The sequence below is a fragment of the Staurois parvus genome, unplaced genomic scaffold (genome assembly GCF_062004578.1).
Source record: "Staurois parvus isolate SC_StPar_1 unplaced genomic scaffold, SC_StPar_1.0 ptg001079l, whole genome shotgun sequence".
In the NCBI taxonomy this organism is placed as follows: domain Eukaryota; kingdom Metazoa; phylum Chordata; class Amphibia; order Anura; family Ranidae; genus Staurois; species Staurois parvus.
The window spans coordinates 960,541-982,500 of NW_028318875.1; the positions used below are offsets into that span (position 1 = coordinate 960,541).

Below are 21,960 nucleotides of genomic sequence, written 5' to 3' on the forward strand. Positions count from 1 at the left end.
CTCCGCAGTCCACCATCAAATCAATAAACTTATTCAGACCATTGGAGGGGAAGAGCTTTATAATACAACGGATGTATACACAACATTTTTTTTTTCATGTGAAACATTTCCCACACATTTTTCCGCCAGCTTGGCATTATTCCAATGTAGCATTACATGTTTTTTTTTTCCCCTCATGTGAAATATTAAGTGGGATTTTTTTGTTCCATTTGAAACACTTCCCACACGTCCTTCAGTCATGGCAGAGTTCTGATTTAGAATTAGATGGGGGGGGGGCGGGGTTTCTTCCCATGCAAAATGTTTCCTGCACATCTTTCTGCAAGGATGGAAAAATTCTAAATGTAGATGAATCCCCCGTGAAACATTTCCCACAATTCTGCCAGCATGTTTTTTTTTGCCATGTGAAACATTTCCCGCACATCTTTCCAACATTTGAAATAAATACAGAGGTTTTCCTTACATGTGAAAAATATTTGCTGCACTCAATTTCCCGCACCGGGAGCGGGAAAAGATCTTGTTGCGGGTGCGGACTCTTTGGTGTCTGACAAGTTTGGATTTTCTTTTAAAGGATTTATCCCATCTTGAACAAGATGAAGAACTTTATTCAAATGCTAGGTGAAGCTTTTTCCGCATTCTAAGTAAACCTTTTCAGATGGAACCTTTCCCGCACTCTGTATTCGCATGGCCGTGACTAATCCATCTGTGTGTGTTGGTATGCAATAAGAGCATGCTCCACCATAAAAGTTTCCCCTCTCTCTGCACAGGCGTACAACCTTCGGTCCGCATGCGTCTTCTGGTGCGCGGTGAGATTGTTTTTCCTCGTGTAACACTTCCCGCACTCTGAACATGCAAAAGTCTCCCCCGTGTGAACCCTGAGGTGGCTCGTCAGATGAGTTTTCCGCTTAAACCGCTGGCCGCACTCCGAGCAGTCATATGGCCTCTCGTCTCTGTGACTTGTCTGATGCATGGCGAGGTCGACTTTCTCTCTGAAAACTTTCCCGCACTCGGAGCACGAGCACAGACTCACACCGGTGTGCCGCCTTTCGTGTTTCAGCAGGCCGAACTTCCACGTGAAAGATTTGCCGCACTCCGAGCACGAATAAGGGCGCACCCCACTGTGCTGTTGCTGATGTCTAAGGAGAACAGATTTTGATGTGAAACATTTCCCGCATTGCAGGCATGGGAAGGGGCGCTCCCCGCTGTGGTTTCTCTGGTGTAAAGCAAAACGGGACCTCATGCTAAAACATTTATTGCATAGAGAACATCGATATCCAACGTTGTGAGGTTCCTCAGGACAACACGGATCTGGGGGTAGGTCCACCAAGGGAGGGAACGTTGGGTTGATCAGATGTAGTTTTTCGGAAGACTCTTCGCTATCTGATGATTGGTCTCCACTGGAAGGTCTTTGGTGAGAATTCTGAGCGATGGGACTTTCTGCGTGAGGATCTTGTGCCGTGACAATATCTTCTGTCTTATAATCTGAGGGTAAAGCGAGAAGTCCTGAGGAATCCGAAACATCCGGCAAATCTGACAGGAGAAAAACAGTTTTAGGGTGGTGTTAGACACATGATGTTATATTGAGGAATGGAGATGGACCTTTCATATAGTGTCCAGTATCTCCTCCTCATTTGTTGGGACCATGACGTTATATTGAGGAATGGAGATGGACCTTCCATATAGTGTCCAGTATCTCCTCATTTGTCGGGAACATGACGTTTTATTGAGGAATGGAGATGGGCCTTCCATATGGTGTTCAGTATCTCCTCATTTGTTGGGAACATGACGCTATATTGAGGAATGGAGATGGACCTTTCATATGGTGTCCAGTATCTCCTCATTAGTCGGGAACGTGACGTTATATTGGGGAATGGAGATGGACCTTTCATATGGTGTACAGAATCTCTTCCTCGTTTGTTGGGAACATGACATTATATTGGGGAATGGAGATGGACCTTCCATATGGTGTCCAGTATCTCCTCATTTGTTGGGAACATGACGTTATATTGAGGAATGGAGATGGACCTTTAATATGGTGTCCAGTATCTCCCCATTTGTTGGGAACATGACGTTATATCGAGGAATGGAGATGGACCTTTCATATGGTGTCTAGTAATTCCTCATTTGTTGGGAACGTGACGTTATATTGAGGAATGGAGATGGGGGATCTAGGTGAAGCCTCCATACTGCTCTCTCCTTTCCAATAAAGTCTCCTCTTACCCAGTGATGTGAGGGGCAGCTGATTGTCCATCATGATGTCCTTGTAGAGGTCCTTGTGTCCTTCTAAATACTCCCACTCCTCCATGGAGAAATAGACAGTGACATCCTGACACCTTATAGGAACCTGACACACACACAATGATACTGTCACCATCCAGACACATCCCTTGTCTGTTACTGGAGAATGTCCCAGAATTCCCGGCACCGCTCACCTCTCCTGTCAGCAGCTCCATCATCTTCTTGGTGACTTCTAGAACCTTCAGCATGTTGGATCTCTCAGGTATCAGGTAGTGAGGTGTAGATGTTGTGATGTCAGGGGGTCCACTGAGAAGGCTGTTGGGTGCCCACTGTTCACTAGAAGTCTTCCTTACCACTTCAAAGTCCTAGGTAAAAAAAAGAAAATATCAGTGATCACTACAGACCTCCCAGAATCCTCCTCACCTCTCCGGTCAGGTCTGTGTTTTATTAATAGAGATGAGAGTGATGTCATGTGACCTCCCAGAATCCTCCTCACCTCTCTGGTCAGGTCTATGTTTTATTAATAGAGATGAGAGTGATGTCATGTGACCTCCCAGAATCCTCCTCTCCTCTCCGGTCAGTTCTGTGTTTTATTAATAGAGATGAGAGTGATGTCATGTGACCTCCCAGAATCCTCCTCACCTCTCCGGTCAGGTCTGTGTTTTATTAATAGAGATGAGAGTGATGTCATGTGACCTCCCAGAATCCTCCTCACCTCTCCGGTCAGGTCTGTGTTTTATTAACAGAGAAAAGAGTGATGTCATGTTACCTCCCAGAATCCTCCTCACCTCTCCGGTCAGCAGGTAGATGATCTCCAGGGTGAGGTTTAGTATCCTCTTGGTCAGGTGACTCCGCCTCTCCTGGTCAGGATGACTTCCTGTGTCAGTAATGAGTGTCATTGCTTGCTGCCTGGTGGAGGTGCTGGAAGGGGACAGTCCGGTTCTGCAGGACAAAGCGGTGGTATTAATGCCCGGAGCTCCACTTTAAGGCGTCACCAAATCCATCAGCATGTGTTCACTTCTATATAACAAGGTGCCTGATAACAGAAGAGAGCACAGTGATGGTGGAGGGAAGAGAACGGACGGGACAGTGGAGGGAAGAGGACGGGCGCGACGGTGGAGGGAAGAGGATGGACGGGACGGTGGAGGGAAGAGGACGGGCGCGACGGTGGAGGAAAGAGGACGGGCACGGCGGTGGAGGGAAGAGGACTGAGGTGACGGGTAGAGGACGGACGTGACGGTGGATGAGGACGGACATGACGATGGAGGATGAGGACAGACATGACGGGGGTTTACTGGGTGTAAATATAAAATCAGATCTTATTACCTCCTCTACTGCCACTTCCACCAATGTCTCCTCTCTACTTCTGCCCGACTCACCTCTCACCCGGAACTTCCTATTTATACCTGACATCACTTCCTGTCTACACAAGGCAGTGTATGCGGTCGCCTTCTTCTGGTGAGAGAGAAGTGCAGTGTTCTAGAAATAGATGGATCCATGACAATGGATGTGTGCAGCTAGAAGGAACAATGGAAGTATGAGTATGTGTAGCTGGATGGAGCAATGGGGAAAAAATATGTTGAGTACGTGCGACTGGTGGGGGAGTGAAGGGTGGATGAGTACAGAATTGTCAGCTCTCGGTACATGAGGCCAGGCATTGTGGTACACCAGGTAGAACCCAGGACCCGCCACACCAGGAGGAACCCAGGACCCACCGCACCAGGAGGAACCCAGGACCCGCCACACCAGGAGGAACCCAGGACCCACCGCACCAGGAGGGACCCAGGACCCACCGCACCAGGAGGAACCCAGGACCCCCTGCACCAGCGTAGGGTCTGACAATGGATCCAAGGATTTCATCCCGATACGTATTGGCTGTCAGGGTGCCTATGTCTAGCCTGTAGAGATCTGTGTGTCCCTCCATGGATATGCCTCCCCAGACCATCACTGACCCACCACCAAAACAGTCATGCTGAACCATGTTACAGGCAGCAGAACGTTCTCCACGACTTCTCCAGACCCTTTCACGTCTGTCACATGTGCTCAGGGTGAACCTGCTCTCATCTATGAAAAGCACAGGGCACCAGTGGTGGACCTGCCAATTCTGGGGTTCAATGGCAAATGCCAATCCAGCTCTATGGTGCCAGGCAGTGAGCACAGGGCCCACTAGAGGACGTCTGTGTAGCAATTGTATGTACAGAGATGGATGTGGTCATCCATCTTGCTCCAGACCCTCCATCTTGTATCTCTCTCTCCCGCCAATCCCCCTGCTCAGGAATGTGGTCTGTGTGTGTATGCTGAGTTCAAAAGTCATCAGGACCAGCTGGAGAGCTTCATGGTTATAAATCCCAAATTAGCTAGTGCCCGGGTGTCTGTTAGGTTCTCAATCTGAGATAATCTTAAAGCCATAAACCAGTCCTTCCCTGGGCTGCAAAGACATTCCAGCTAGCCGTAAAACAGACCTCACATTTAAAACCCACTTTTCCATATAATTTTATATCTTAAGATAGAAAATAATTACATAAAAAAGCATATATTCGGATAGCTCAGTTTAATGCGAGTCGCCTGATATCTTACACCCCTAGTGGAAGTCTACAGGAGAGCAGAAAGCCATATTGTTCTAGCTGTAATAGTGAACTATGCCATATTTGATATTTAGATGTTCAGCAGATGATTCTGCATTTTAATCTAATAGTGGCTAGGCTGCTACATGTCCCTAGGGAAGGTTATTGACCATGATATAAACTGGGAGTGATTTGGTCATAGCCTGAATTCCCCAATTACACACCCCTCCCCAAATGAGATGATTGGTTCTCTGCTGTAAGGAGACACCCTGCTGAGTTCCTAGAAAAAGGCTTTTATGCTTGGAGCAGTAAGTTGAAGAATTTTCCCTTTTAACATCGGAACCAACTTGGGAGTCGGTACCCGTACTCTAAAACTTGTTCTGCTTAACCCAGGACTTCTGGCAAGTACTCTACCTCTCTAAACTTCTTTCTGTTATCTGTGCTGTGTTATTGCTCTCTGTATTTATATATATATATATATATATTGGCTACATCTTTTTCTGTAAATATTATTATTGCACCATTTTGACCATTTTAGTAATAAATCATATTATATGAAAAGTGTTGAACTGTTTCTAAAGCTCTTTAATGCAAACTAAGAGCCCCTGTCTCTGAAGAGTGCTACTGTGTGGTTTAAACCTCTACATATCTCTGCCTGCGGTGACAGTGGTATAGAGACGATCATTCAGACATCATAGTGTATTGCTGATATCGCCGAGTTTCCTCTTTCTCTGTACAAAAAGATGGTGGTGGCAGTGTGAAGGGTTAATTGCATAATTAACCTGACCCAGTAACAATCGCTCTCAGGCTGTGGTACATAGATTGTGGTCCATTAGCTGGAAAATCTTTTTGCAGGGTGCAGCTGGGCGTGGCATTGTTATGCACGTGGCATTGTTACGCACGTGATATCTATGTTTTAGATTGGCTAGTCCTTCGGTCACAAGTCGGTGAGAAGGGCTGGGGTCTGACGCCACGATCGTCACAGTCGGGCCCTCAGGCCACCCTCATGAAGTCTGTTTCTGATTGTTTGGTCAGAGACGTTCCCACCTGTGGCCTGCTGGAGGTCATTTTGTAGAGCTCTGGCAGTGCTCATCCTGTTCCTCCTTGCACAAAGGAGCAGATATGGTCCTGCTGCTGGGTTAAGGACCTTCTACGGCCCTGTCCAGTTCTCCTAGAGGAACTGCCTGTCTCCTGGAATCTCCTCCATGCTCTTGTCTCCTGGAATCTCCTCCATGCTCCTGTCTCCTGGAATCTCCTCCATGCTCTTGTCTCCTGGAATCTCCTCCATGTTCTTGAGACTGTGCTGGGAGACAAAACAAACCTTCTGGCAATACCACGTATTGATGTGCCATCCTGGAGGAGTTGGACTGCCTGTGTAACCTCTGTAGGGTCCAAGTATGGCCTCATGCTACCAGTAGTGACACTGACCCTAGCCAAATGCAAAACTAGTGAAAAACAGTCAGAAAAGATGAGTAGGGAAAAAAATGTCACCTGTAAAACTATTCCTGTTTTGGGGGTCGTCTAATTGTTTCCCATCCAGTGCCCCTGTTGTTCATTCCATAAACACCAAAACAGCTGAAACTAATGAACAACCCCCTCTGCGACTTACCTGACCAGATCAATATCCCAAGAGGGTCGTGGACAGGATTTTTCATGGTTATAAGCATTTTTACTGAATAAAATGGATTCATCCAGTAGTTTTTGTTGTGATCAGCTGTGATTGGCCCGGTCTGTACATGTGATCTCTGTTGACCAATCACAGCTCGCAGCACAGTTGTAAGCAGGGAATGGCATGAAAGGAAGCCATTCATTGTTTACAACCGTCATGTGATCTGCTGTGATTGGGCAACAGTGACCACATGACACTGGCAGCGGGCCGATGTAGTGACCTGTCATCGGCCGTGTCCCGTGGAAACAGCCAGCGATAGATTTATCTGTAGATTTTTTGTGTGTTTTTCTTTTTCTAATATACATACTGTTTTTTTTGTGTGGGGTTTATTTTCTAATATTTACAGTGAAGGAAATACGTATTTGCTCCCCTGCTGATGTTGAATGAGTGAGAATCTTCTTCCCTCAGCCAGGGCATCGAAAATGGGTGGTGGATGGGTGTTCCAGCATGACAATGACCCAAAACACACGGCCAAGGCAACAAAGGAGGGGCTCAAGAAGAAGCACATTAATGTCCTGGAGTGGCCTAGCCAGTCTCCAGACCTTCATCCGACTGAAAATCTGTGGAGGGAGCTGAAAGTTCGAGTTGCCAAACGTCAGCCACTAAACCTTAATGACTTGGAGAGGATCTGCCAAGAGGAGTGGGCCAAAATCCCTCCTGAGATGTGTGCGAACCTGGGGGCCAACTCCAGGAAACGTCTGACCTCTGTGATTGCCAACAAGGGATTTGCCACCAAGTACTAAGTCATGTTTTGTGAAGGGGATCAAATCCTTATTTCCCTCATGAACATGTAGATCAGTCATCATTTGTTAGACATGCATTTCTGCTGAATTTGTTGTTGCTATTCTGTCTCTCAGTGTTACAATACACCAAACATTCGATTTTTAGACCGATCATTTCTTTGTGAGCGGGCAAACATTCAGCATCAGCGGGGGAGCAAATACGCATTACCTTCACCGTATATACTTTTGTGTTTGTGTGTTTGTTTTTTTGTTAATACCAGGAAAGACAAAATACGACCGGATCGAACTTGAACTCTTTACTTTTCGCTCCATTTGTTTAAAAAGACAGAATAAAAAAAAAAATAATAATTTAAGAAATATCAGCAGCGACGATCTCGGTATCACTGGAACCCACCCAGCGATGGAGAAGAGGACCATGCCCAACCGCCAGCCCTTCCCGGTCTGAAGACTTCTAAAAGAAGGAATATGGAGGCCAGAATGTGGAATTGGGCTTTAGGTGTGAAATGTGCCGGGCCTCTGTCACTTGTGTGGCCGTGTTGGAGATGGTTGGTATCGAATTGGACTCAGGACTCTCCTCGGTGACTCATCTGGCGCAATTTCCGTGTGTAACAACTCCCGCACATGGATAAGAACGTTCACTGTTGTGAGCTCTCCTATGGAGAAGAGGTTCTCCTTCCTGAATGAAACGTTTCCCGCACTATGAACAGGAAAGCGGCCTCACCAACGCAGGCTTTCAACATGGCTCTGAAGCCTCTGATACACCTGGAAATTGTAACACCTCCCACACATTAGAGGATAAGAAAGGTCACTTTCTATAACTCTCCTATAACAAAAAAAAAAAAAAAAAAAAAAGAAGAGGTTCTCCAAAGAAAAGGCCTCTCACCAACTTGGCTACGAAGGCTGAACTTTCACAAAAAGCATCTGCCGCACTCCAAACAGGAAGGTGGCTTCTTAACAGTGTGAACTTTCTGGCATCTAAAAACATTTGAACATTTCCCGCATGAAAATCCGGCGTGACTTTCTGCACTTTGGACAAAGAAAAGGGCGCTCCTTGGTTACAACTCAGGTGCGATTTCTGTGTGTAACACCTCCCACACATTGGACATGGATAAGGACTTCTGCCTTTGTGAACCTTCAACACTGAACTGCCACCTTCCAAACAGGAATAGGGGCTTCTTAGCAGTGTGAATTCTATCAACTTTAGAACATTTCCCACACTAGCAGCACTATGTGACTTCTCCAGACGCACTCCCTGCTGACTACTCTGCTGCGATTTCTGTGTGTAACACTTCCCGCACATTGGATGTGATACAGACTTTTGCCTGTGAAGAGAAGAGGTTCTTCTTTTTGACTGAAACATTTCCCGCAATCTGAACAGAAACCTGGCCTCTCACCAACGTAGGCCTTTAACATGGCTATGAAGCATCTGCCACACTCCAAACAGAAAAGTGGCTTCTCTAAACAGTTTGAACGCTTTTGAACATTTCCCGCACTATGAGCACGTAGAGACTTTTGACGGGTCTGACTTCTCTCGAATGTTTCCCACACTAGCAGCACGGAGAGACCTTTTCTTTGACTTGTTTTGATGGATCAGAACTTCAGGTTTTGGCTCGAAAGGAGGGACTGAATGGGAGACCGAGCCCCTGTCCTCATGGAGTTTCTTATGTCGGACGAGGCAAAACTGCTGTTTGAAGCGTTTCCCGCATTCTGGGCAGGAAAACGGGCGCTCATTGACATGTCTCTGCTCGTGCAGGGTGAGCATATCCTGCCGTGTAAAACCTTTCCCGCACTGCTTGCAGGAGAAGGGAGTCTCACCGGTGTGAACTCTGAGATGTCTCCGCAGATGAGCTTTCTGGATAAAACGCTGACCGCACTCCTGGCAAGTAAAAGGCCGGTCCCCGCTGTGAATTCTGAGATGTTGGACCAGGACTGATTTTTCCTTGAAGGATTTCCCACACTCCAAACATGGATAGGGCCTGATTTCACTGTGGTGTCTTTGATGTCTAAGAAAATAAGACTTGGAGCTAAAACTTTTCCCGCACACCAGGCATACAAATGGGAGCTGTCCTTCGTGCGACCTCTTATGGACGGCAAAATATGCTTTGGAGGTAAAAGATTTCTCACATTGAGAGCAGGAAAATTTCTTCTCTGGTCTTCGACGTTTAATGTTCTTTGGGTTACTGATGGAAGGCTCCTCGGCAACCGAGAGGTCCTGTGACCTCTTATCATGGCGAACTGGAGGACGCCTAGTTTGAATAATTGGGGTCACTCCTGGGGGGGGTTGGGTTGTTCCATTGTCTTTTGTGTTACAGATTGGATGTGAGGTAAGAGGTCTCTTCGGGGGATTCTGAAGGTCACGACCCAATGCTGGAAAGACAAATTAACCATAGACGTCAGTTAATAATGGGTTCATACAGTTGTGACATGAAGATCAAGACGATCAAAACACCAACACAAGGGATGAGATCAGATAAGGTTTGGATGGAAATGGACCTTCCATATGGTGTCCAGTATCTCCTCCTCATTTTTTGGGAACATGACGTTACATTGAAGAATGGAGATGGACCTTTCATATGGTGTCCAGTATCTTCTCATTTGTTGGGAACATGACAATATATTGAGGAATGGAGATGGACCTTTCATATGGTGTCCAGTATCTCCTCCTCATTTGTTGGGAACGTGACGTTATATTGAGGAATGGAGATGGACCTTTCATATGGTGTCCAGTATCTCCTCCTCATTTGTTGGGAACGTGACGTTATATTGAGGAATGGAGATGGACCTTTCATATGGTGTCCAGTATCTCCTCCACATTTGTTGGGAACGTGACGTTATATTGAGGAATGGAGATGGACCTTTCATATGGTGTCCAGTATCTCCTCCTCATTTGTTGGGAACGTGACGTTATATTGAGGAATGGAGATGGATCTTTCATATGGTGTCCAGTATCTCCTCATTTGTTGGGAACGTGACGTTATATTGAGGAATGGAGATGGACCTTTCATATGGTGTCCAGTATCTTCTCATTTGTTGGGAACATGACAATATATTGAGGAATGGAGATGGACATTTCATATGGTGTACAGTATCTCCTCATTTGTTAGGAACATGACGTTATATTGAGGAATGGAGATGGACCTTCCATATGGTGCCCAGCATCTCCTCCTCATTTGTTGGGAACGTGACGTTTTATTGAGGAATGGAGATGGACCTTTCATATGGTGTCCAGTATCTCCTTCTCATTTGTTGGGAACATGACGTTATATTGAGGAATGGAGATGGACCTTCCATATGGTGTACAGTATCTCCTCCTCATTTGTTGGGAACATGACGTTATATTGAGAAATGGAGATTGACCTTTCATATGGTGATGGGAGATCTAAGTGGAGCCTCCGTACTGCTCTCGCCTTTACCTGTGCTGACATCTAGAGAAGATTCCTCCTTGGTCATTGTCATCAATTCATCTTCATTTAAAGACAGCTGATTATCTGTCACATACATCTCTTCTTCTTTAACCTCAGTTTTTATACCCATTACTTCTTCCCCCTAAGATAAAAGAATTTAAGCATTATTATCCTGAGACTACATAGAAGAATATCATCTACTACAGGTTTGAGTTCAGCATCCTCACCTACCTGATGATGGTGGGGGATGGTGTGATCTTCCTGTGTGGAATCCCGGGAATACAGAGGACGGGGACATCTCTCTGGTGGGTTCCCATTACTGGATCCATCTACCTGATGATGGTGGGGGATGGTGGGACCTTCCTGTGTGGAATCCCGGGAACACAGAGGACGAGGACATCTCTCTGGTGGGTTCCCTTGACTGGATCCATCTACCTGATGATGGTGAGGGATGATGTGATCTTCCTGTGTGGAATCCCGGGAATACAGAGGACGAGGACATCTCTCTGGTGGGTTCCCATGACTGGATCCATCTGTATGAAACACACACACTGACTGAATCCATTGTTTCTATGTGTTAATCAAATGATGGGGGATCTAGGTGGATCCTCCGTACTGCTCTCTCCTTTCCAATAAAGTATCATCTTACCCGGTGATGTGAGGGGCAGCTGATTGTCCATCATGACGTCCTTGTAGAGGTCCTTGTGTCCTTCTAAATACTCCCACTCCTCCATGGAGAAATAGACAGTGACATCCTGACACCTTATAGGAACCTGACACACACAATGATACAGTCACCATCCAGACACATCCCTTGTCTGTTACTGGAGAATGTCCCAGAATTCCCGGCACCGCTCACCTCTCCTGTCAGCAGCTCCATCATCTTCTTGGTGACTTCTAGAACCTTCAGCATGTTGGGTCTCTCAGGTATCAGGTAGTGAGGTGTAGATGTTGTGATGTCAGGTGGTCCATGGAGAAGGCTGCTGCGTGCCCACTGTTCACTAGAAGTCTTCTTCACCACTTCAAAGTCCTAGGTAAAATAAAGAAAATTAAATATCAAGATATTGGATGAAGCGCTCTGCTATAATAATGCTAAAAAACAAAATTTTATACACAAATGTAAAAGTGACTAATACTTAAATAATATATGTGCTAAAATTATATAAAAAAATTTATATAAGACCAGTCTGCCCCCAAGTGGCTAAAACTGGTTATACATGTGCACACACAGCAAAAATAGAAAGTGACCAGGTGCTTGGGTACATAAATAGTGTCTTAATAAATACAAAAGGTTTTAAAATCACAGTGAATACTCATAAAAAGTGCCAAGTGTTTAAATAACAATAAATATACATATAATATAATCATGTGCAAAAAACATGCTATCACTCTTCTGTGAAGAAAATATATATATATAGAAGTGCTTTTTCATTCAAATAGTGCTCAGACCAAAGTGTCACTCCAGTGAATCAATCCTAAATATCCAGAGTGCCTCCTCACCTCCAACATTCGACCCCTAGAGGTCACAAATCATTTATTTAAATGATGTTCCAAAAAACCGACATCAGGATATAACTTGCCCCACGATTCAAAATCTCAATATATACGATGCCTCAGCCATATGTCCATGGACCATGGAAGATTTAAGCACAAAGAGAGATCTCCATAGCGCAATATGTAGTTTTATTATAAAGAAAAAAGCAGATAGAAAACTCACATGTTCTTAGAAGTGTACAAGCAGTTTCCCCATATCCTATGGGTGTAATAGGAAATCGTGTTTGCCGAAAACCGGAAATACGTCACCGGAAGTGCATCACCGAGCTCCACCCGGAAATGACGTCAATGAGCTCCACGCGTTACACCACTGTCACGTGGCTTCTTCAGGAACCTGAAGAAGCCACGTGACAGTGGTGTAACGCGTGGAGCTCATTGACGTCATTTCCGGGTGGAGCTCGGTGATGCACTTCCGGTGACGTATTTCCGGTTTTCGGCAAACACGATTTCCTATTACACCCATAGGATATGGGGAAACTGCTTGTACACTTCTAAGAACATGTGAGTTTTCTATCTGCTTTTTTCTTTATAATAAAACTACATATTGCGCTATGGAGATCTCTCTTTGTGCTTAAATCTTCCATGGTCCATGGACATATGGCTGAGGCATCGTATATATTGAGATTTTGAATCGTGGGGCAAGTTATATCCTGATGTCGGTTTTTTGGAACATCATTTAAATAAATGATTTGTGACCTCTAGGGGTCGAATGTTGGAGGTGAGGAGGCACTCTGGATATTTAGGATTGATTCACTGGAGTGACACTTTGGTCTGAGCACTATTTGAATGAAAAAGCACTTCTATATATATATATTTTCTTCACAGAAGAGTGATAGCATGTTTTTTGCACATGATTATATTATATGTATATTTATTGTTATTTAAACACTTGGCACTTTTTATGAGTATTCACTGTGATTTTAAAACCTTTTGTATTTATTAAGACACTATTTATGTACCCAAGCACCTGGTCACTTTCTATTTTTGCTGTGTGTGCACATGTATAACCAGTTTTAGCCACTTGGGGGCAGACTGGTCTTATATAAATTTTTTTATATAATTTTAGCACATATATTATTTAAGTATTAGTCACTTTTACATTTGTGTATAAAATTTTGTTTTTTAGCATTATTATAGCAGAGCGCTTCATCCAATATCTTGATATTTAATTTATGTGTCCCATGGTATAGGGTGTAGATGATAGCAGCTAGCTATATATAAGGAGTCTGTGGAGCGCAGGTGGATATATATTTTTTATTTAAAATAAAGAAAATATCAGTGATCACTACAGACCTCCCAGAATCCTCCTCACCTCTCCGGTCAGGTTTGTGTTTTATTAATAGAGATGAGAGTGATGTCATGTGACCTCCCAGAATCCTCCTCACCTCTCCGGTCAGGTCTGTGTTTTATTAATAGAGATGAGAGTGATGTCATGTGACCTCCCAGAATCCTCCTCACCTCTCCGGTCAGGTCTATGTTTTATTAATAGAGACGGGAGTGATGTCATGTGACCTCTCAGAATCCTCCTCACCTCTCCGGTCAGGTCTATGTTTTATTAATAGAGACGGGAGTGATGTCATGTGACCTCCCAGAATCCTCCTCACCTCTCCGGTCAGCAGGTAGATGATCTCCAGGGTGAGGTTTAGTATCCTCTTGGTCAGGTGACTCCGCCTCTCCTGGTCAGGATGACTTCCTGTGTCAGTAATGAGTGTCATTGCTTGCTGCCTGGTGGAGGTGCTGGAAAGGGATAGTCCGGTTCTGCAGGACAAAGCGGTGGTAGAAATGCCCGGAGCTCCACTTTATGGCGTCACCAAATCCATCAGCATGTGTTCACTTCTATATAACAAGGTGCCTGATAACAGAAGAGACCAGAGGTGATGGTGGTGGAAGAGGACGGACGCGACGGTGGAGGAAGAGGACGGACGCGACAATGGAGGGAAGAGAACAGAGGTGACGGTGGAGGAAGAGGACGGGCGTGACGGTGGAGGGAAGAGGACGGAGGTGACGGTGGAGGAAGAGGACGGGCGTGACAATGGAGGAAGAGGACGAACGTGACGGTGGAGGGAGAAGACGAACGGGACGAGGAAGAGGATGGATGGGACGATGAAGAGGTCGGACGGGACGATGGAGGAAGATGACCGTGACGGTGGAGGAAGAGGACAGAAGGGACGATGAAGAGGACAGACATGACGGGGGGGGTTACTGGGTGTAAATAAATAAGATCTTATTACCTCCTCTGCTGCAACTTCCACCAATGTCTCCTCTCTACTTTCTCCCAACTTCTCTCACCCAGAAGTTCCTATTTATACCTGACATCACTTCCTGTCTGGATCTGACATCATTTCCTGTCTACACAAGGCAGTATATGCAGTCGCCCTCTTCTGGTAAGAGAGAAGTGCAGTGTTCTAGAAAAAGATGGATCCATGACAATAGATGTGTGCAGCTAGAAGGAACAATGGAAGTATGAGTATGTGCAACTGGATGGAGCAATGGGAAAAAATATGTTGAACTGGTGAGGGAGTGAAGGGGAGATAAGTACGGAATTGTCAGCTCTCGCCACATGAGGCTGGGCATTGTCATGCACCAGGAGCAACCCAGAACCCCCTGCACCAGGAGGAACCCAGGACCCCCCGCACCAGGAGGAACCTAGGACCCACCGCACCAGGAGGAACCCAAAACCCATCGCACCAGGAGGAATCCAGGACCTCCAGCACCAGGAGGAACCCAGGACCTCCAGCACCAGGAGGAACCCAGGACCCGCTGCACCAGAAGGAACCCAGGACCCCCCGCACCAGGAGGAACCCAGGACCCCCCGCACCAGGAGGAACCTAGGACCCAGGAGGAACCTAGGACCCACTGCACCAGGAGGAACCCAGGACCTCCTGCACCAGGAGGAACCCAGGACCCACCGCACCAGGAGGAGTCCAGGACCCACTGCACCAGGAGGAACCCAGGACCCATCGCCCCTATAGGAACCCAGGACCCACTGCACCAGTGTAGGGTCTGACAATGGGTCCAAGGATTTCATTCCCATACCTATTGGCAGTCAGGGTGCCATTGTCTAGCCTGTAGAGGTCTCTGCGTCTCTCCATGGATATGCCCCCCCCCAGACCATCACTGACCCACCACCAGATCGGTCATGCTGAACCATGTTACAGGCAGCAGAACGTTCTCCACGGCTTCTCCAGACTCTTTCACATCTGTCACATGTGCTCAGGGTGAACCTGCTCTCATCTGTGAAAAGTACAGGGTGCCAGTGGTAGACCTGCCAATTCTGGGGTTCAATGGCAAATGCCAATCCAGCTCTATGGTGTCGGGCAGTGAGTACAGGGCCCACTAGAGGACGTCGGGCCCTCAGACCACCCTCATGAAGTCTGTTTCTGATTGTTTGGTCAGAGACATTCCCACCAGTGGCCTGCTGGAGGTCATTTTGTAGGGCTCTGGCAGTGCTCATCCTGTTCCTCCTTGCACAAAGGAGCAGAGACCGGTCCTGCTGATGGTTTAAGGACCTTCTATGGCCCTGTCCAGCTCTCCTAGAGGAACTGTCTGTCTCCGGGAATCTCCTCCATGCTCTTGTCTCCTGGAATCTCCTCCATGCTCTTGAGACTGTGCTGGGAGACACAACAAACCTTCTGGCAATGGCACGTATTGATGTGCCATCCTGGAGGAGTTGGACTACCTGTGCAACCTCTGTAGGGTCCAGGTATGGTCTCATGCTACCAGTAGTGACACCGACCCTAGCCAAATGCAAAACGAGTGAAAAACAGTCAGAAAAGATGAGGGAAAAAATGTTAGTGGCCTCCACCTGTAAAACCATTCCTGTTTTGGGGGTGTCTCATTGTTGACCATCTAGTGCATCTGTTGTTAATTTCATGAACACCAAAGCAGCCGAAACTGATGAACAACCCCCTCTGTGACTTACCTGACCAGATCCATATCCTGGGAGCGTCATGGACTTCATGCTAGACTCGGATTACAAAGTCTTCCTTTCATTTTTTTGAGCCGTGTATTTGAAAACCGATCAATCCTGATGTACTGATGGCCAATTTCATTTCTTGAGGCCAAAAAATGCCAGGATGGGACAAATCTCCCCCCCTTCAAATGCCAGGAGAGTACAAATCCCCCCCAAATGTCAGGAGAGTACAAATCCCCCCCAAATGTCAAGATGGTACAAATCCCCCCAAATGTCAGGACGGTATAGATATCCCCCAAATGTCAGGACAATACAAACACCCCCCAAATGTCAGGACGGTACAAATCCCCCCAAAATGTCAGGACGGTACAAATCCTTCCAAATGCCAGGGCGGTACAAATCCCCCCCAAATGCCAGGACGGTACAAATCCCCCCCAAATGTCAGGACGGTACAAATCCTAGTCTTAAAGGGAGTGCTGCTAATCTCATCTCTTGGCCTCAGAGACTCCGCTCTCTTCCTACCTATCACAATGCTCCTTCAGCGTTACCTATAACACTACCACCTCCCCCTCTCTGTTGGGGTCCCTCAAGGCTCTGTCCTTGGGCCCCTTCTCTTCTCCATCTACACCTCTTCCCTTGGCCAACTCATACACTCTCACGGCTTCAACTATCACCTCTATGCCGACGACACACAAATCTATCTCTCAACCCCTCAGTCTCCGCCCGAATCACAAGCCTACTGAACGACATATCAGATTGGATGTTGCTCCACTTCCTCAAACTGAACCTCTCCAAAACCGAGCTCCTAGTCTTCCCCCCAGCCTGCGCCCCTGACTTCTCCATCACGTCCAACAATGCCACCATCAGTTCCGCCCCGCAGGCCAGAGTACTTGGTGTCATTCTTGACTCCAATCTATCTTTCCAGCCCCAAGTCCAATCACTAACAAACTCATGCAGACTCCACCTCCGCAACATCGCCAAAATCCGCACGTTCCTAACCCCAGAAACCACTAAGCAGCTCATCCACTCCCAGATCATATCACGACTCGATTACTGCAACTCCCACCTCACTGGCCTGCCTCACCACAGGCTATCCCCGCTTCAGTCGATCCTGAATACTGCCGCCAGACTCATCCACCTTACCAACCGCTCCGTTTCCACCCCTCCCCCCCCTCTGCTAATCCCTCCACTGGCTTCCGATTGCCCAACGGATCAAATTCAAAATCCTAACACTGACGTACAAAGCTGTCCATCTTACTGCCCCAAATTACATCACCGACCTAATATCCAAATACCACCCAACACGCACATTCCGATCCTCACAAGACCTCCTTCTCTCTAGTTCCCTGGTCTCCTCCTCCTATGCCCTCCTGCAGGATTTCTCCAGGGCGTCACCCATACTCTGGAACTCCCTACCCCAATTTATCAGACTATCACTTACTCTACTCTCCGTTAGGTGCACCCTGAAAACCCATCTCTTCAGGGAAGCCTACCCCACCCTTTGATAATTGCCGATCTCCTCCACTCTTCCTACCACTCCATCCCCCACAGCTATTTCCTCCTGTACCGCTATCCCCTCCCTCCTAGATTGTAAGCTCCAAGGAGCAGGGCCCTCAATCCCCTCGTGTATCGCATTGTATTGTTAATGTATTGTCTCCCATTGTAACGTACAGCGCTGAGCAAACTGTTGGCGCTTTATAAATACTGTATAATTATAATTTTGTTACCTGTATAAAAGACACCTGTCCACAGGAACAATCAATCAGATTCCAAACTCTCCACCATGGCAAAGACCACAGAGCTGTCCAAGGATGTCAGGGACAAGATTGTAGACCTACACAAGGCTGGACTGGGCTACCAAACTATCGCCAAGCAGCTTGGTGAGAAGGTGACAACAGTTGGTGCAATCATTCACAAATGGAAGAAACACAAAACAAGTGTCAGTCTCCCTAGGTCTGGTGCACCATGCAAGATCTCACCTCGTGGAGTGTCAATGATCATGAGAACAGTGAGGAATCATCCCAGAACTACACATGAGGATCTTGTCAATGATCTCCAGGCAGCTGGGACCACAGTCACCAAGAAAACAATTGGTAACACACTACGCCGACCAGGACTGAAATCCTGCAGTGCCCGCAAGGTCCCTCTGCTCAAGAAAGCACATGTCCAGGCCCGTCTGAAGTCTGCCACTGAACATCTGAATGATGCAGAGGAGGACTGGTTGGAAGTGTTGTAGTCAGATGAGACCAAAATCCAGCTCTTTGGCATCAACTTTTTTTTTTTCTTCTAATATACATACCTGTGTTTTTCTGTGTTCTTTTCTTATTCATATTATATATATACATACATATACACACACCCATATTCTGGTCTTTTTTTTTTTTTTACTAATATTCTAGTATAACATATAATACTAATAAATTCTGTTGTGTATTTTTTTTATAATATGCATTCTGGATTTTTGTGGGGTCTTTTTGCAAATATACATAATGTTTTGTTTTTTTTCTAATATATATATATATATATACACACATATATACACATATACACACATATATATACATATACACACATATACACACATACTGTATATATACATATACACACATATATACATATACACACATATACATACATATACACATATATATACATATATACACATACATATATACACATATACATATATACACATATATATATACACATATACATATATATACATATACATATATATGCACATATATATATATACATATATATATATATATATATACACATACACATATATATACACATATATATACATACACATATTATTATTATTATACAGTATTTATAAAGCGCCAATAGTTCGCTCAGCGCTGTACATTACAAAGGGAGACAGAACATGTGACAGAACAATACCAATACAATGCGATACATGAGGGGATCGAGGGCCCTGCTCTTTCGAGCTTACAATCTAGGAGGGAGGGGATGGTGGCACAGGAGGAGATAGCTGTGGGGGATGGAGTGGTAGGAAGAGTGGAGGAGGTCGGCAAGTTAGCAGGGGGTGGGGTAGGCTTCCCTGAAGAGATGGGTTTTCAGGGTGCGCCTAAAGGAGAGGAGAGTAGGTGATAATCTGATGGGTTGGGGCAGGGAGTTCCAGAGGATGGGTGACACCCTGGAGAAGTCCTGGAGGCGGGCATGGGAGGAGGAGACCAGGGAACTAGAGAGAAGGAGGTCTTGTGAGGAGCGGAGTGTGCGTGCTGGGCGGTACTTGGATATTAGGTCAGTGATGTAGTTCGGGGCAGTATGGTGGATGGCTTTGTACGTCAGCGTTAGGATTTTGAATTTGATCCGTTGCGCAATCGGAAGCCAGTGGAGGGATTGGCAGAGGGGGGTGGCGGAGACGGAGCGGTTGGAAAGGTGAATGAGTCTGGCAGCCGTATTCAGGATTGACTGAAGCGGGGATAGCCAGCGGCGAGGCAGGCCAGTGAGGAGGGAGTTGCAGTAGTCGAGTCGTGATTTGATGAGGGAGTGGATGAACTGTTTAGTGGTTTCTGGGGTTAGGAACGTGCGGATTTTGGCGATGTTGCGGAGGTGGAGTCTGCACGAGTTTGTTAAAGATTGGACTTGGGGCTGGAAGGATAGGTTGGAGTCCAGAATGACACCCAGTACTCTGGCCTGCAGGGCGGGTTTGATGGTAGCGTTGTTGGATGTGACGGAGAAATCAATGGGGGGTGGTGTCCGGGCTGGGGGGAAGACAAGAAACTCGGTTTTGGAGAGGTTCAATTTAAGGAAGTGGAGCGACATCCAGTCTGATATGTCGCTCAGTAGGTGTGTGATTCGGGCTGAGACCAAGGGGGTGAGGTGGGGGGTTGAGAGATAGATTTGTGTGTCGTCGGCATAGAGGTGGTAGTTGAAGCCGTGAGAGTGTATGAGTTGGCCAAGGGAGGAGGTATAGATGGAGAAGAGAAGGGGTCCGAGGACAGAGCCTTGAGGGACCCCAACAGAGAGGGGGAGTGAGGGGGAGGTGGTAGCATTATAGGTAACGCTGAAGGAGCGTTGTGACAGGTAGGATGAGAGCCAGGAGAGAGCAGAATCTCTGAGGCCGAGGGAGTGTAGTTTTTTGAGGAGGAGGGGGTGGTCGACTGTGTCGAAGGCCACAGAGAGGTCAAGGAGTAGGAGCACTGAATAATGGCCATTAGCTTTGGCGGTTAGCAGGTCGTTGGAGAGTTTGAGTAAGGCAGTTTCGGTGGAGTGTAGGGGACGGAAGTCGGACTGTAGGGGATCGAGGAGGTTGTTGTCATTGAGGTGAGAGCATAGGCGGGTGTAGACTAGACGCTCGAGGAGTTTAGATGTAAATGGGAGCAGGGAGATGGGTCTGAGGTTGTTCGGGTCATTGGGGTCCAGGGAGGGCTTTTTAAGTATGGGGGTGATGTGTGCATGTTTCAGAGGGGAGGGGAAAGTGCCTGAGGAGAGGGAGAGATTGAAGATGTGGGTGAGGGAGCGTAGGATGGAGGAGGAGGAAGGTCGTAGGAGTTGTGAGGGGATAGGGTCGAGGGGGCAGGTGGTGAGGCGGGCATCAGAGAGGATCTTGGAGACTTCCTCGATGGTAGTAAGGTCAAAGGTGTGGAGTGTTGGGGGAGCTTCAGTATGAGGGATGTAGGGTGGGGTGGAAGAGGAGGTCAGAGCAGTGGTGGGGCCGTGGGAGAGGGGTGATGAGGGGGTAGCTGAGTGAGGGTGAAGGGGGTTGGAGAGAGTTTGAGCAGCGACGAAGTCACTGCGGGTAATGTCGAGGGGGAGGGGGGATAAGGGGGTAGCTGTGTGAGAGGGGACGGGTTGAGAGGGTGTGTGAGTTGCGGCAATGTCCTTGCGAATTGTGTCAATTTTGTTTTTGAAGTGATTGGCAATCTCAAGGGTGGTGAGTGAGGTGCTGGGTGGAGGTGGGGGTGGAGAGAGTAGAGAGTTGAAGGCAGAGAAGAGTCGGCGAGGATTGGAGGAGAGGGCCTTGATGAGGGTCAGGAAGTAGGCTTGTTTGGCTGCGTGGAGGGAGGAGGTGTAGGTGTGGAAGGCAGATTTATAGCGGGTGAAGGCTTGTTGGGATTTTGTTTTGCGCCATAGTCGCTCCAGGGCACGACTTTGTCGTTTGAGGGTTTTGGTGTGATCAGTCTGCCAGGGCTGGAGCGGTCGGGGTCTGATGTTGCATGTGGTTAAAGGCGCTAGTGAGTCAAGGGCTGTTGAGAGCGCATTGTTGTAGGCGGTCAAAGCCAAGTCGGGGCAGGACAGGGGGAGGATGCGGTCGTGGAGTTGATCAGCTGCAGAGTGGAGGGAGGCAGGGTTAAGGTTGCGGAGGTTCCGGCTGGTAGTAGTGTGACATTTGGAGGGGTAGGCGTTGGAGGACGAGGAGATAGAGAAGGTGATCAGGTTGTGGTCAGAGAGAAGGAAGGGGGTGTTAGTGAGGTTGTGGGGAGCGCAGCGGTTGGAGAAGACAAGGTCCAGGATATTTCCGTCGGAGTGGGTGGTGGATTGTATGCACTGTGCAAATGCAAAGGAGGAGGTTAGGTGGAGGAGACGGGCTGTGTCCGGGTTGTCGAGGTTGACAGGGATGTTGACATCCCCAAGAATTATGGTGGGTAGCTCAGAGGAGAGGAAGAAGGCTAGCCAGGAGGAGAAGTCATCCAGGAAGCGGGGTATGGATCCAGGAGGCCGGTATATCACAGCAATCTTCAGGGGGGTTGGGGAGAATAGTCGGAGGCAGTGGGCCTCGAAGGAGGAGAAGGATAGGGAGGGGGGGTTTGAGAGGACTCGGAAGGTGCTCTGCGGTGACAGGAGCAGACCAACCCCACCACCTTTACGACCGTTAGGCCTGGGTGAGTGGGTCCAGGTGAGACCT

General features: G+C 47.2%; 1 protein-coding gene across 1 annotated transcript; it reads right to left on the reverse strand.

Moving 5' to 3' along the window:
• Positions 1-41: 41 nt before the first annotated feature.
• On the reverse strand, positions 42-16,219 carry LOC149440512 (uncharacterized). The gene is made up of 10 exons (XM_089658513.1): positions 13,774-16,219; positions 11,475-11,645; positions 11,265-11,388; positions 10,847-11,148; positions 10,625-10,757; positions 8,705-9,578; positions 3,024-3,216; positions 2,430-2,600; positions 2,218-2,341; positions 42-1,527 (listed from the first exon to the last, which is right to left on the reverse strand). Exons 1-10 carry the CDS (start codon positions 13,882-13,884, stop codon positions 692-694), a joined length of 3,039 nt encoding a protein of 1,012 aa, XP_089514639.1. The 5' UTR covers positions 13,885-16,219; the 3' UTR covers positions 42-691.
• Positions 16,220-21,960: the final 5,741 nt, after the last annotated feature.